We start from the raw sequence: 17,257 nt of genomic DNA, 5'->3' as shown, positions 1-17,257 counted from the left end.
GGTCAATGCTCAACTACTGAGACATGTCAACTGGGCACAAATATTTTTTTATTTTATTTTAAAAATATATTTTATTGATTTTTTACAGAGAGGAAGGAAGAGGGATAGAGAGTTAGAAACATTGATGAGAGAGAAACATCGATCAGCTGCCTCCTGCACACCCCCCACTGGGGATGTGCCCGCAACCAAGGTACATGCCCTCGACCGGAATCGAACCCGGGACCCTTCAGTCCACAGGCTGACGCTCTATCCACTGAGCCAAACCGGCTTTGGCTGGGCACAAATATTTTTTATTGGGAACCACTTTGAGCCAAGCCATGCCCTAGGTATGGTGGATGGAAGGCCATAAAAGTTTCCCAGTTTAATGGACTTTTGTCTTCTACTGTGATAAGATAAACAAATAAATAACAAACAAAAGAAGATCACCAAATAATGAGTAATATGAAAAAATAAAAATAAAACAAGAAGATAAGGTGTAGGGGTGTCAGATATACCACGTTAGAAGCTAGAATCAGAAAGGTGGTAATATTTGGACCAAGGCCTGAAATGATAAGAGCAGCTGGTCGTGCAAAGACCTCGAGGGAAGAACCTTTAGAGAGAAATGAACAGCCTGCCTGAGCCTGGCTTGTTCAAAGAGATCTAGCGTGGCTGACACATAATGGAGGTTGTTGCCAAAGACTCTATGTTTGATATGAAGTTTGGATTTTGTTTTAAGTGGTAACAGAGGCAGGGGGAGTGATGTTATTTAATTTACCTTTAAATATCTTACTGACTGCTTGGAGGGGAAGAGATTTGGGATGGGGATGGGGATATGGTGACAGGGAACAGAAGAATAAAGAAGGGAGGAAGAGGCCATTGAGGTGGTTCTTTTGACATAATGCTTTGTTGGTCACAGATGAGATGAAGAAAGATGCCCCAATTTTTGATACACTATGGGGGTGCCATCACAGAACTGTCTTTGTAAGCCTGGGAATTGGGCACATGGGGTATGGGTGAGGGTGGTGGCAGGAGGCAGATTACTGACTGAAAAGGGGCATCAAATCAAATTCATCTGACTGTGAAACACCCAGACTATTATTTTTATGTATTAGAAAATATTTTGGTAGATGCTGATAAAGGGGTATTTCTGAAGTAGAAAGAAAGCTGGGCAAATGAAGAAACTCCCTGGGTACTGGTATTCCTAATGCATTTATTTGCCTTTGCCTGTGTAATGTACATGAGATTGACTTATTTGTTGATCCCGTTGTGGTAGTAAGACGATGTATCATGAGCCTGAAAAAGGTGGTAGCATCATCCCTAACTTTGCTTCTACATATGCTGTTTGTTAAAGTTAAATAAAAGGAGGAGGAGGAAGAGGAAGAGAAACAAAAACATAAATTTTTTAGGACAACTTCTGTTTTATCCTAACGTCTTCCTCTGTGGAGCCTTGCAGTATGCCACAAAGGAGAAACTAAAACCTGCTTACATGTTAGGGGCTGTGGTGTGTGGGTTTCACAGGTGAGCTGTGTGTCGAGTAGGTGCATTGTGATATTGTAGGGGGAACACTCCTGATCTTGCTGTATAATCGTTTTTTGTTTATTTCCCTATCTTTCTGACCTTTAATTTCCCCACCTTCAATTTGACTGTGCTAGTTTAGCATCATTCTCAAGGTCTTTTTTAGCTTTCAAATTCTAGAGTCCGTAAGTCTAATTACAGGTCTTTCCAAATTATTATTGCTTGCAATTTCCCTTAACGATTTTTAATGTGCTTATCCAGCAGTGTGGTGAAGTTTAACAACCCGCTATTAGAGTGTAGTTCTGACTTGAATGTTGGGTGATACATTTGTTGATGTTAATGAGTAAGTTGAGAAAGTGAAACAACAGAGACATGGCATAACCTTACCCATTCATCAATGACGTGAGCTACTTCTTTGCTGATAGTGGATTTTGAATACTGATAGATTTTCTTACTGATAGTTTTTGTGCTCTTTACAATGTTTAAAGTTTAATGTGCACTTTAGAGAAACAACACTCATCGAGGTTATCATGGTTAAACGGTGGCTTAATGGGAAATGTGGAATTTAAACTGCTCTGAATATAAAGAAAAATTTAGGCAATAGTAATTTCTGTGGATGGGGAAACATTGGGACATAACTGTGAACATGATATTCTTAAAGAAGTTAGCCATTGTTACAATAAACAAGCAAATTAGACATTGCTCACCGACATTCAAGGTGACAGGTGGGATGGATATGCTTTGAGTACAATTATTTGCTTCTTTCCTTTTTTTCCTAGGGATTTTCAGGAAATGCAAATGCAGACAGTGTCGTGTACTATAGACTCCAGCCTTCGATCAAGGCCAGGTTTCTGCGCTTCCTCCCTTTGGAGTGGAACCCCAAGGGCAGGATTGGAATGCGGATCGAGGTGTTTGGATGCGCATACAGTAAGTGTTCATCCAGCACGCTGAAACAGCTATCAGAGGAGAGGTTTAAAAAGCCAAACTCCATGCAGAAATTGACGTTATAGACATGTAAAGAGATAAAGGAATGATGTTTCCCCTTTTTATTAAATTTATTGAGGTGATACTGGTTAACAAAATTATACAGGTTTCAGGTGCACAGTTCCACAACACGTCATCGGTACACTATTGTGTGTGCATCACCCCAAATCTTCTTCCATCACCATTTATCCCCCTTTACCCTCCTCCACCTCCCCCCACCTCCCACCCCTGGCAATCCCCACAGTTGTCTATGTCCATGAGTTTTTTCTCTTTTTTTTTTCTCAATTCCTCCACCCCCCAATCCCTACCCCCCTCAGCTGTCAGCCTGCTCTCTGTCTATGGGTCTATCTTTATTTTGCTTGATAGATAGTTCATTTTGTTCATGAGATTCCACATATGAGTGAAATCATATGGTATTTGTCTTTCTCTGACTGGCTTATTTCACTTAGCATAATACTCTGCAGGTCCATCCATGCTGTCACAAAAGGTAAGATTTTCTTCTTTTTTATGGCAGAGTAGTATTCCATTGTGTAAATGTACCACAGATATTTTATCCACTCATCTACTGATAGTATTCCATTGTGTAAATGTACCACAGATATTTTATCCACTCATCTACTGATGGGCTTTTGGGCTGCTTCCAAATCTTGGTTATTGTAAATAATGCTGTAGTGAACTTAGGGGTACACATATTCCTTTGAATTAATGTTTTGGGTTTCTTCAAATACATTCCCAGAAGTTGAGTTGTTGGGTCATAAGGCAGTTCCATTTTTAATTTTTGAAGTAACTTCACACTGCTTTCCACAGTGGCTGCACCAATCTGCATTCCCACCAACAGTGCATGAGGGTTCCCTTTTCTCCATTGTTTGTTGATTTATTGATCATAGCCATTCTGACAGGTGTGAGGTGCTATATTGCCCTGGGCAAGGGAAATAAAAATAAATAAACAAATGTAACTATATCAAACTAGCAAGTTTTTGTTCAACAAAGGAAATCATCAACAAAATGAAAAGACAACCCACTGAATGGGAGAACATATTCACCAGTGATACATCCGATAAGGAGTTGATATCCAAAGTTTATAAAACACTTACAAAGCTAAATACCAAAAAACAAACAATCCAATTGAAAAATGGGCAAAGGACCTGAATAGACACTTTGCCAAAGAGGACTTACAGATGGCCCATAGACATATGAAAAGATGTTCAATGTAACTAATCATCCGAGAATTGCAAAAAGAAATTTTTGTATGCTCATACATGCCATTACATCTTTTATATTTTAAATCAGAAATGGAAGAATTTGCCCTGGTCAGGTGGCTCAGTTGGTTGGAGCATCATCCTATACACCGAAAGGTTGCAGGTTTGATTCCTGTCAGGGTCCATACCTAGGTTTAGGGTTTGATCCCTGGTCGGGTTGTGTATGGGAGGCAATGGATGGATGTTTATCGCTCTTTCTCTTTCTTTCCCACCCCCCCACTTCTTCTCTTTAAAATCAATAAACATATCCTTGGGTGAGGACTGAAAAGATTTTTTTAAAGAACTGGAAACATTTTACAGATAGAAAAATTGATATAGAGATAAGTATACATACATGTTTGTAGACTTATGTGAATCCATTTATCTAAATCTACTATTATTGACTAGATCTTAGCTTTCAGATATTAGAGCTTCCCCACTCCCACTGGAATATTTTTGGAAGTTTCATTTGGGCTCCCTGAATTTCATAAAAGAGACAGTGTTCTATTTAGTATAAGCTTTAATCTTTAAGTGACCAAGGAATGCTTTTTTCTCCAGCTTAAAAATAATACACCATGCAGCTCACTTATGCTTCGCCCTCAGCATAAATTCATAGAAAGGGTAAAGACCTCTGCCAAAATATAATTTGTGTTTGAAATACTTTCACATAACAAAGATAGAAACCACAGATTTCACTTAGTCTCCTCTTAATGAAGCACTTTTATTATGTCTTTTTGTGGGGAAGGCACCTAAGTGTTATTGATAGCCCACCTCAAGCCTCCCCATCCTGTGAGATGCTCCTGTATTATAGAACAGTGAGTTCCTTAGCATGATCTGCTGTCATCAGATGAGCAGTCTGAGGTTTGGAGAGATTGAGTAATTTGCCCAGCATCTTACTCTAGTACACGAAGAAACCGGAAAGGAATCCAGGACTGTTCAGTTCCACTGCATCATCATTTCTCCACTAGACCTTTATATTTTTAGCCACTAAAGCTTTCTTCACTTATATTTTGTCATGCTGTGATGTAAGTTAAGTTGGTTCTGGCTCACTTTATTTACGTGCAAGGAAGGCATGTCATGCAGAGGGCAAGCAGCTTGTTGAAGTTGTCTCAACTGCGTCAGATGGAGAATCCATTTGTACAGATTGCGTAGGTCTCCCTGCTACTCAGTGACATTCCCAGTGTCCACCTCCACCAGCAAGCATTATGTCCCTGCCAGGGCCTACATGATGGTAATCATAGTATTGATATTAAGAGTAATAATTAGGCCCAGCTGGCATGGCTCTGTGGTTGAGCATCGACCTAGGAACCAGAAGGTCACGGTTCAATTCCTGGTCAGGGCACATAGGGGTGTGCAAGAAGCAGTTGATCCCTCATCATTGATGTTTCTACCTCTCCCTCTCCCTTCCTCTCTGCAATCAAGAAAAATATATTTTAAAAAAGAGTAATAAGAAGAATCATAATAGTACTAATATTAATTTTTATCTTTCTAAAAATAACAAATTTTTCTTGAGTGCTTATATCTGCACTATATTAAGTAGTTGGTTTATTATTCGAAAAATGTCCAGATAAGTATCATTAGATAACAATTCCATTCCCCCAACTTTGCAAATGAGGAAATGAACGCCTAGAGAGGATGACTTGCTCAAGCTACACAGATACACAGGGACAGAGCTGGTGTGCAGCCGAGTCCGCCAGAGCCCAGAGCTCACTCAGTGCTCATGTTCCTTCCAGCTGCTGAATCATAGTGATGAGCCCTGGGCAGCTTGCTTCTCACCATCTGCCCAGCTTCCTGCTGGGTTTCTTGGCTTCAACAATCAGCTTGGCCGATCCTGTTATGTGTTACCGTAGTTCCTCTCTTCACAATTGTCACACTTCAAAAAACCATCTCTAAAATAATATCCACCCAGATTTTGGTTCTGGTGCACAGAACCCAGTCTGTCTTATTTGTCTTTGGATCACAGACGTTAGCAAAGCTCATGCCACACGATGGACAATTTACAAAACAAACTTCGAAATGCTTCATATTTATAATTACATTTAGAGTCTCCACCATGCAGAATATTTATTTATTGCAGTATAATGATAGCTAACAGTTGTAGAGCATTTACTCTCTGTCAGTACAGTTTTCATAGACATTCAAATTTAATTCTAAAAAAGCACCCATTTAATGGAGGCTTAGAAATGTTGAGTATTTTTTTTTTCAGTGTTACACACTTAATACACATTCAATCTAGGATGTAAATTCATCATTAGTTTCACAAGACTATTGAGACTGTTTTTCTAAAACTGAAGCAACACTCATACGGTCCGTATGGAAGTAGCTGCTGAGGTATAGGCTCCTTCGAATTCTCTAACATATGCTTAATGATAACTCAAATCCGCCCCTCCCCCCTTATTGATCTGGAACCCTGGAGACATTCTTTTCTCTGGGACTTGACTTGCCATCTCTTGGAGTGAGCAAGCACAATGTCCACATCTTTAGTCAGCCTTCTTTTTTCATTGACCCACAGTCTAAGTGGCAACACTGGGAGCCATCATGTCTTTAACACAAACATAAACACATACGGTTAAACAATTTGATAGGATTCAGTGAAAAATGACAGTTTTATAATTTTGGGTAAAAGAGAAGAAGTAATAAATTTAATAAATACTCTCAGAGATTACCTAAAATAACCACAAAATGGGTTGGCTGTGGGTGCTTTATGGGATTCTATTTGATCAAATTGACTTCACTAGTACACCATAGTCACATTTATTCATAGCATCAGCCTTACAGAATATTAATTTACTAAAACATGATACTGTATAAACATCATTTATTAAACAGTTAATACGTGTCAGATATTATTCTTTCTAGGCATTTTCTGATTTACTGCTAACAACAGAGGGAAGTAGAGCATGAATATTACCATTTTATCCAGGAGTAAGAGGAGACAAGCAGAATTGTTGGCTGCGTGGGGCCTGTGGCTTGCTCAGTGCAGAAATAGATGGGGCCTCTGGCTTCCCCTTTCCTCAAGGAAGAGCTGCAGGTGTTACCAGCACAAGAACACAGCTGCAAGGTTTTGTCTGGAATAATCCAGACCTAGGATCAGGCTGGATTTTCTCCAGATGTACCAGGCATGCTCCTTCAAACCCTATAAAAAGAAAAGCAGTGTTGGGAGGTGGGCGGGGTCTCTCTCCTGAACCACAGTCAGGGGACACTGGTCCATGCTGGCAATTAAGTGAGCCTTGTAGGAGTGTGAGGAAGGCCTGAAGGTTTGCATGCCAGCCACTAGCCCGCGTGTCTCAAGTCTCCTGACCTGGGGGACGGGGGAACGTGAACCTTAGAGAAATACAGAATCTCGTCCAAGATTACACCACCTGTGTTAGATCTAGGATTTAAATTCAGATCCATTGCCTTCTAAAGCCGATGCTCTTGACTACTAGATGAATCATACATGCATTCTCCTTTTAAGTATTTTTTGACATTTGCTGAAAGAGAACTCCACTAGGTATTGGGTATTGGTAGAAAATGTAAAATAGTGAAATAGTGTGTGTGTGTGTATATATATATATATATATATATATATATATATATATACATACATATTTCATAATATGGGAATCATTATTATATGTAATATTTTTGCTTTCTAATGCTAGGTTTAGTTAACACAATCCTTTCACTCTCCATAGCAAAGTATAAACACAACAGTATCTAAATTGCTACAAAGTTACAAAACCCAAAATGGAAAATTTATAGTACTAACTGTACAATAAAAGCCAAGAAAGCAATATACCTGTTGCTAAGGTAACCCACAAGGCCACTGTGAATAACAGCCACAACAGGGGGTCCGGGGTGACCCTGCACAGCTGGCTGTCAACTTGCTCAACAATGGGGGGAGGTAGAGAGAGAGAGAGAGAGAGAGAGAGAGAGAGAGAGAGAGAGAGAGAGAGAGAGAGAAGTGGAAGAATGTAGGTACGTATGCATGGGTATTTATAAAAATAGAACTATTATGGCAACTAACATGGGGTGTTTGACCCTTAGGTCAGAAAAGGCAATGTTATAAAAATTGAATAAACTCAATGCAAATTATTGTAACGTTAGTGTATATAGGGTGTGAGGAATAAGTGATTAATATATGGAGATTAGTGTGAGAAAAACAGCAATAGGATTTGAAACTGAAACATAGATATTTCACATGGGAGGCTGGGATAGTCCAAATAGGAGGAGGGGTGTACCCCAGTCAAGCACAGGAACGAGGATTGCTTAGAGGGTCAGTCTGTATTTGAGAATGGTCATGCAGACTGAAATGAGGGGTGCAGATTAGAGGCAGCAGATCAGTTAGACCCCTGAACTCTTGCAGTGACAATAGAGCCTCAAACGAGAGGACCAGGACTCAGAAGAGAGAGTTCTCTTGACACTCAAAATATACTGAGGATATTGAATCAAGAGAGCTTAGTGATTGTATGTGAGGGGCACTGAGTTATCAGATTTGAAGACCCATCTGGAAAGTAGTGCCATTTACTGGAAGGGGCACAGGAGAAAAAATGAATTCTGAAAGGGCACAGGAGAGCTAATTAACTCCATTGTTAACGTGGTTGAATTCAAGTGCCTGTGAAATTGGAAGGTTGGAACTCTAAACCCTCTAGGTTGAAGGTATGTAATTGAAACCTATATAAATATCATTTCTGCTATTAAATCATAACATTTCCACTTATTCCATTACTGTTAATAATTAAAGTATGAAGTTGTCTGTTGGACTACTCATGTTTTTGAAAAGCAGAAATGCATTTCTAACATAATTAAACCAGAGACTTCCTGCCGTTTTCAAGCAGTGTGTGTTTTTATGCCAGGCTCCCCTTGTGCCTGACACATGTGTTTGCTGAAGTTCTGGGTGGACGCTGGTCCTATGGACATTGCAGGGGAAGTGGCTGTTGTGAGAACTGCACACTTTTATTACCCTCTGTCCCAATGAGTTTGAGCAGTAACTTGTTATGAAGGAACATCAAGTGAATGGGAAATCCATATCAAAGAGCATGTTCTACTTTCATGTCAGTAAACGTGAAGTTCTTTCCCGAGTAATGAGAGAAGCAGAAGGTAGGTTTTATGGGTTCAAAGGGAAAGCATAAATTTCAGATGTCTTAGCCATAGCAGCTCCACACCTGTGTACAGATCTAGACAGGAGATGTAGGTAAGGAAATAATTTGTGGAAGAAAGAAAAAGAAAATGTTTGATGATAAAGAAATACTACTCTACTAAATTTCCCAAGGAAAGTCAGCAATGGTAAACAAAGGCAGAGGAAGGAAAGTACCAGGATGAGCATGAGTGTGTCTGCCTGAGATGTCCTGAGGAAGTGCAATTAGGACACAGGAGATCATGTTCTTTAATTAGGGGTGACTTGCTGAAACAATTGCACTTAGTAAATTCTAAGTTCCTTTTCTCTGGTTTTTAGGTAAACATTCTCATCTTGCAATCCATGGTCTTTCCTTCCTCATCCTCAACAGAATGAAAACATCAGCTGTTGAGCCATACTGAAGTAATTTCCATTTCTTTTACATAACATGATTTTAAGATTTTTTTAAGGCAATTGCCATACATCCAGCTTTCATTCCTCTACCTAGATACTCCTTTTACTCATCACCTTTTCTCAGCATAGAAATCACTGTTTCTGACAACATCTCTGATACTCCACATTTAGGTCAGAGGACATCTCCTCTGCTCCTGGAACAGCCGGTCTGCTCCCAGTCACATCATGCTCACCTTACTCTCTATTGTAATTGGATGTTCCTTTTCACTGTTAGTCTTCTGCACAAATGAATGAATGAAAGGAGGTGGCTTGGTGAGCTCAGGAAGGTTTTTTTTCCATCATCCAAGTGGTATTTTCAGCCTGGTAAAGACCAGGCATAGAACACAGGGAGGACTGAGGGAGGAGATTAGAAGAGAAGAAATATAGAGAAGTGTTAAACTGTGTTTATTTGCTTAAATGCAGAGTGTTTAAGAGAACATTATGGATTCCATTTAATAAATAGCATAACAAGTCAATAATTACAATACTTGTGTTATCTTTTTAAAAATAATATGCATTTTAAAATGTAAAAATATTGAAAGTTTTGACTACTTACATTAGTAGATTTTAGTTTAGAAAACATATTAAGAAATGTAAGGAACTGGCATGAAAAGTACAAATATTCACCTGAAAAAGAAAAACCTGAGAGAACTAGATAATAGTCTTCTCATTTCAGGATGCTAATCTCTCATACCACATGTCTGGTTAGGAGAAAAAATGAAAAGCAGTAAATTTGTTAGATTCACTATAAAGAAGAGTTAAAATTGAATTTAATACCTATTTATTAATATACTTCCACAAGTTAACTGCTAAAATCTTGAACCAAGTGAATTAAACACATTCCTTGTTCTTGGGTTGTTTATCAGCTAATACTGTAGCTGAGGAATCCCACTGTATATCAACGTTTACAACAAAGATAGATTCTGGTCAGCTAAAATCAAAGAGGATAAATTCTCACTCTTTGCCAAGTTTATAGACTGAAGATTTTAATTCAATGATAAGAGAAGTTATGTTAAATTAAAATAAGGTTAAGTAATAAGGAAAATGGAAAACCCATCAGACTTATGTCAAAAGAACCAACTGATGAATCTCGCACTGACCAAAGGTGGAAATATTTTAGCATCAATAAGGATAGCACCTGCAGTTTTGAAATATATGAAATATGTTTAAGTAAATGGGTTCATGATAATACTAAAAACTCTCATTGGTCACTTCTGAGAGATATTAAGGAGCCATCTCATTATTTTGAAAACTAATAAATGAAAGGAAAACATCAAACATTTATTCTACTTTTCCAATGTATTCCATACCTAAAGGTAACCAAATAGAAGACTAGAGGGAATTTCTCTTTTAAGATATATTCCAGGTAATAAATAAAGAATAATAGAATTAGTATATGCCCACTTTGTAAACCTAAATATTAATAGACCAAGTCAATTATTATAATAGTTCATAAAAAGACAATTTGCTTTTCAGTACCAGTCATAGCAGAGTAGCTTTTATTGGACTGTCTTGCTGCCCACAGCAATGATAATTCGTGGATAAAATATATATTTTAAAAACTGCTTCAGGGCTTTGAAGTTAAACTTAAAACCAGCAGAAACTTGAGAAGACTTGATTTTTGAAAGAAGGAAGGTATACTCCAGGAGATATACATTGAACTGACTTTTTCCTAAAAACACATCCCAGTTTGCAAGACATCATATGCCTTTACTAGGCTGAGGAGACAGAGGTCAGAGTGCAAGGTGGCCAGAGTGGCTAGAAATTTAGATTGGAATACTGAAAGGGAGGGAGCCAGAGAGGGAGAGACTCAACTCCTGCATACAAATCTCCTGTGAATCCTTGGCTGATTCCTGAACTGCATATGCCCAAGATGAGCTTCCAAGAACCCTGGTGAAAGCAGGAACTAGGGGATTAAAGTTCTGAAGATGTCAGAATCTTTCTAGAGCTGGAAAGGCCACCTTTGGAGTTCAGGCACTGCCAATTTAGACAGACTTGCTCAATACCTTGGGCTTTTAACTGAAAAATCAGAAAGGCATTGCCTTAGGAGTAATGACCATACTTGAAGACCAGGTGTTATGCCCAAACCAAAATAGACCTGTCCCAACAAATCTCAGAACCAGGCTTTCACTGGGCCAAGGTCATCTGCCAGGGGTTCAGCTCCCTGAGGACCTCTTTCATTTACTTCCTGCCACCACCATCCACCCCTCCTCAGTCTCTTTCAGCCTGTCAACCCTCCCCCTTAGTCTCTCCCCTCTTGTCCTTTCCTGACCCTAGACGTTAACATAGGTGGTCATCTACTCAACTTAAAGATCACTTCCTCAGAAATATCAGAAATGGACAACCTAATGTAGATCTCTCTGTTCAAATCTCTCATACAACCCTGTCCTTTTCTCATCATGCTCCACTTAAATTTGTATTTATATATCTATACACATGGGATGAATTGACTGATGTTTTTCTTTTCCTTCAGATTGGAGGATTCATGAGGACAGAATGTTTTCACTGTTGCAACACCAGCTCCTACTGTAGAACTTGGTCTAGTACCTATTTGTTAAATTGATGAGTTTAGAAAAATATCTGATTATCCACAGTATAAACCATAAAATTAATAAAAATATACAACTTACAAATTTATTATACCCATACAATAGCAATTGATTAAAGGAGAAATATTTCTGAGATGACCATATGGGATGTTGAATGTTATTATTAAATGATAGTACAAATCTTAATAATTATTGAGGTATTTTTATGCTTCCATTTGATACCTACAACTTTATTGTGTAGTATGAGAGGTTGGAATTATTCTCCACATATTCCAAATAAGGAAATTGAGAATAAGCATGTGACTTCTGTAATATTTATTACAAATAAATATTAGAAACAGAAATACAACTTATATCCTCCAGTGACACACTCAACTATCCTTGATGTGGTAGATGTTACCAATTTCAAATCCATTTAAAAGGTTAATTTAGATTGATATTTAAGGGGCAGAGATCATGTTTGTTTCCATAACCTCCCAGAGTGTTGTCGCTGACCTTAACTCTGTCTGTTTAAAGCCGTGATAGTAATCACCTTTTCTCTGTGGTTATATGCAGCATTTGATCCTGTGTCTTCTTCCTTTGTATTGAATTAATTTTGGTCGTTTTAAACTTAAGAGTCCCTTAAATCATTCTGTGTTCTTTTATGCTACTCTGCAAAAATAGTACAGCCTATTTCCTGTTGATTTCTCTAGTGCTTGGCCTCTTCTCTCCATCTCTTTAAACCAAGTTCAGTAATGCAGATCTCAAGTGCCTATACATCACACTGTTGCTTTAATATCTCACCGAGTAATAGTTTAACGGTGACTCAGTCTGATTTATGTTTCTTAGAAGTCACAATCAGACCTCTGTTTGTTTAGTGATTTGTAGGTAGTAATTTTCAGATAAAGAAACCGTCTGTGTGATCAGTGGTAAGGCTGACTTCATGTTTAGCCGGGAAGAGTTTGGTCCATAACCTCTCCAGTGGTAACACTCTTTGTCCATTTATATTTTTGAGGTGATTCCCAAAGCCTTAATAGGAGAAGACTCTCAGTTTGTTGTTTTCAAGAAGTCGTTCATGACCTTCAAATAAGTCCATTTGCTATCATTCAGAAATATGCTTTCCAGTTTACTCATTTTCTATCCCAAGTTTGTTTTTTTTTTTTCTTTTAGGAGTCTTTGTCAACTGACCTCATCAGTAATGTTATGATTCATAGTTTAACTCACAGAATCAATTTCTCCCTGAAGCATCTTTCAGGGACAAGCCACTACCACCTCCACAGTTTTCTGCAAGTATCGCCTACAGAATAGATACAAACACATTTATTTTCCATCATACAATTCAATATGCAATGAGCGTATTCATTTTCAGAGAATAGGCTTCTGTCACCTTCTTTTTTTTATTTTAAATATATATTTTATTGATTTTTTTACAGAGAAGAAGGGCAAGGGATAGAGAGTTAGAAACATCGATGAGAGAGAAACATTGATCAGCTGCCTCCTGCACACCCCCTACTGGGGATGTGCCTGCAACCAAGGTACATGCCCTTGACTGGAATCGAACCTGGGACCTTTCAGTCCGCAGGCCGATGCTCTATCCACTGAGCCAAACCAGTTAGGGCTCTGTCACCTTCTTGTTCTTCTTGTCAGATAACCTTCATGCTGTCATCTGCCTCAGCATCACTCGGGAACCTGTATTCTGGGTGAGGCTCAGGCAGAGCCCAGGATGTTGACTGTCTTTGGAGACCCCAAAAGATTCTCCTCAGCTGATTCTAACATGGTGGGACCATGGAACTCAATTTAAGAAACCAGCTCTTGGATACGATTTTCTTAGTAATCCACTCGGAGGGTGGGCAGAACATTGCTTTTTCAAATGGCAGCCGCTCACGATCTGAGAGCCTCAAACTTCTGGAGGAGCGGTAGGCTACAGGGGTGAGGGAAGTATACCAGGTCAAGTGGAAGATATTGTAATGAGGGGTTTGTTTGCCTGTGAAATATGCAGAGGTAGAAAAACTGTTCGCTGCTCATGGAGGGAAAGCATTTCTGCAATTTAGATGACATTCTTCTCTGAGGTTGAGCGGGTCAGCTCCTCCTGCGACATTAGAAATCGTCTGGGACCCAGGACACAGTCCTGCTGCAGAAGCAGAGCTCCTTGGGGCAGGGCGGGGTGGGGGATGGGAGCGAGGGGGGAGTGCTTTGTTTTTATGCATTGCTGTGCCTTCCCCTGGGTTCACAGAGAACTCTCTATAAATTTGTGCGCGGGAAGAAGCACAAAATACACATGAGCAATACCACTTCTGACACAACTCCCTGAAAGACATTTAAATATTTTCCATTGGAAAACCCTGCATTTCACGGAAGATTGTATTTCTGAATCATGCAAATAAAGCAGACTGTGCCTCTTTCCCGGGGTCATGAGGAGAATTTGATATGAGGACAGGGCCCACAATCTTTGCAAGTCTCTTCTTTCTTTGATTCCTGCTATAAATGAGAAGATTGGTGATGGAGGTATTCACTGAGGAGGATTCAGGTCGCTGACAATTGCCTGGGAAGTCAGCTCAGGCATTCGCTGACAGACAGAGAAAAAGCCACAGAACCCGCAGATGGCTCGAAGCCATGCTTGCTGCATAACCTGGCAATGACATTTGATAATTGAGCATTTCTTGTGCACTACAGAAACTCCTTATTTTTAAAAAGAGGGCGATTTATTTATTTATTTTTCTTCACTCAAGGATTTTTTTTGCTTTTATATATTAGTTTTTATTGTTATTTATTTATTTTTTTAAAATATTTTTTATTGTTTAAAGTATTACATGTAGTAGTACATATATCTCCTTTTTTTCCCCCTTGACCTTCCCCCAGCCTCCCCTATCCCCTGTCGCATTCCCTCATCCCACCCCCCCAGTGTCTTGTGTCCATTGGTTGTGCTTATATGCATGCATACAAGTCCTTTGGTTGATCTCTTTCCCACCCCCCCTCCCCAACACTCCCCTGCTTTCCCACTGTAATTTGACAGTCTGTTCGGTGCTTTACTGCCTCTGTATCTATCTTTTTGTTTATCAGGTTATAATATTCTTTATTTTCCATAAATGAGTGAGATCATGTGGTATTTTTCTTTCATTGCCTGGCTTATTTCACTTAACATAATGTTCTCCAGGTCCATCTATGCTGCTGCAAATGGTCAGAATTCCTTCTTTTTTATAGCAGCATAGTATTCCATTGCGTAGATGTACCATAGTTTTCTAATCCACTCATCTGCTGATGGGCATTTGGGCTGTTTCCAAATCTTAGCTATGGTGAATTGTGCTGCTATGAACATAGGGGTGCATATATCCTTTCTGATTGGTGTTTCTAGTTTCAAGGATATTTTTTACAATATAGTTTTTATTGATTTCAGAGAGGAAGGGAGAGGGAGAGAGAGATAGAAACATCAATGATGATGAGAATCATTGATTGGCTGCCTCCTGTACGCCCCCTACTGGGGATCAAGCCCGCAACCCAAGCATGTGCCTTTGACCACAGTCGAACCTGGGACCCTTCATTCTGCAGGCTGACGCTCTATCCACTGAGCCAAACCGGCTAGGGCAGGATATTTTTTCCGTTGACTTTTAGAGAGAGTAGAAGGAAGGGAGGAGAAGCAGGAGAGAGAAGGAAACATTGATGTGAGAGAGACACATTGATTGGTTGCCTCCCATATGCACCCCAACCAGGGCCAGGGATAGAACCTACAAATCAGCTATGTGCCCTTGACCAGGAATCAAACCCATGACCCTTTTGGCTCTGGGGCTCTACCCACTTATCACACCAGCCAGGGTGAGTTGAATTAAGTATATTAACGGTATATACTCAGATCTCTTATAGGTAGATTTAATATAAAGACATATTGTCATAAATCATCTGAACTTTTTTGTGTGTGACATGTGTTTGCATTGGCCGTGCTCTATTAAGAGTTCAAAATCTGAAAATCTTTTGGAATAGTGAAAATCAATTCACCCTGAACATTACCAGTAACGTCTGAGACTAGAAATGTTTCTTTCCCAGGCAGCAATGTAAAGTCCAAGTGTACTTTGTACGTTAGTAGTCTTAAAAGTAAAATTTTCAAAAAATAAAAGCATGACTCATTCAAATACAGAATAAATACTTATCAAAGATGTATTTGAATCATTAGGGAAGGAATCAGAAGGATAGTAAAGCTACTCCAAAGAAAATTCAAGAGACCGATTGCATATAGCAATTCAAGAAAGAGTGTTGGGTTACTGGTACTAGATTAAATACACAAATGGTTAGTGTCCGTCAGGGCAATAAAAAAACCCATAACCTTTGGAGATGTATTTTCTACCACATAGAAGCCATTTGAATCTCTACTGGAAAAAATATCTACCAATTAACTTGTTACTTAACAGATTTCGTAATCAGTAATAAATGGTAAAATCAGACATATATTAATTTTAGAATTAACTAATCTTTAGATGGGGCCTGTTAGAAAACGCTCAGTATGACACGGAAAAGTTGTGAAGTTCTGCCTTTGATGTATTTTTCAGTTTCTTCAATTTTTTGTAACAGTGGTAAGATCACTTTCAAGAGAGTCTATATCTATGTTTCCCACCAGCATCCTTAGCGTGTGTGCTAGATGCTGACCATGGGACACTGAATTCAAATGCTGTCTCTCTCTTCTTCTCTCTTTCAAAAGATTTTTTTTTCAGAGAGTTTAATATTTTTATATCCTTAACTTTATGTGTCTTAGTGTTTTGATTATTGTTTAAAGTTGTATGCTTTTCATGTATCAGATATGTTGTATAGCTTTTAAGAAAGGTGATTTATAGTAGAGCCATTATAAGTGAATTTTCTATTTAAAGTAATACTGTTAGGAATCATCTGAATATTTTTCTTTTTTTGAGAATATATATATATATATATATATATATATATATATATATATATATATAAATATACATATATATATATATATATATATATATATATATATTGCATGTATATATAGAGTCCTGTACTGACACTGTACTCACATTCTGAATTATGTTTAGATTTTTCCCCCTGGAGGATATGATTCACATGCATGTGAATCTGTGATGTGATTGTAGCCAGTTTGTTGATTCCCCTACTTCACTACTTTCTGGCTTCCAGGCCCCTTTTTCCAAGGCCAGCCACCCTCATTCATGTTTCCTCCTTCTGAGAGCTAAATTACTGACTATCCCTATAGTCGCCCAGCAGTCCCCGGAGCTTCCTTTCACGACAATGAAGGAGAGAATGTGTTGGGAGAATGTCCAGGCCTCTTGGAATGAAACATTTAAGACTACTTGTCATTTATGGGGACAAGAATTGGACTTAAAGACTATGCAGAGTAGATTATTGATTGCAATCTGCTTGAGAGTCAGGTTTCTAGACCTGAGAACTGAGTTTCCCCAACTACCTTAACTAAGGTGACCCCAGTCTTCTTTTAACCT

General features: G+C 38.8%; 1 protein-coding gene across 1 annotated transcript in view; it reads left to right on the top strand.

Annotated features, from left to right (window-relative positions):
* CNTNAP4 (contactin associated protein family member 4) overlaps positions 1–17,257 on the top strand; it is a 255,817-nt gene that overhangs the window by 138,807 nt on the left and 99,753 nt on the right. The window contains exon 4 of the mRNA XM_080646072.1: positions 2,274–2,421. Within this exon, the coding sequence (XP_080502198.1) occupies positions 2,274–2,421 (148 nt within the window). The remainder of the gene's footprint in view (positions 1–2,273; positions 2,422–17,257) is intronic.

Source organism: Plecotus auritus (assembly GCF_963455305.1).
Source record: "Plecotus auritus genome assembly, chromosome: 10".
NCBI classification, from domain to species: domain Eukaryota; kingdom Metazoa; phylum Chordata; class Mammalia; order Chiroptera; family Vespertilionidae; genus Plecotus; species Plecotus auritus.
Note: the sequence above shows the minus strand (reverse complement) of the source record. Positions and strands in the feature narration are given on the sequence as shown.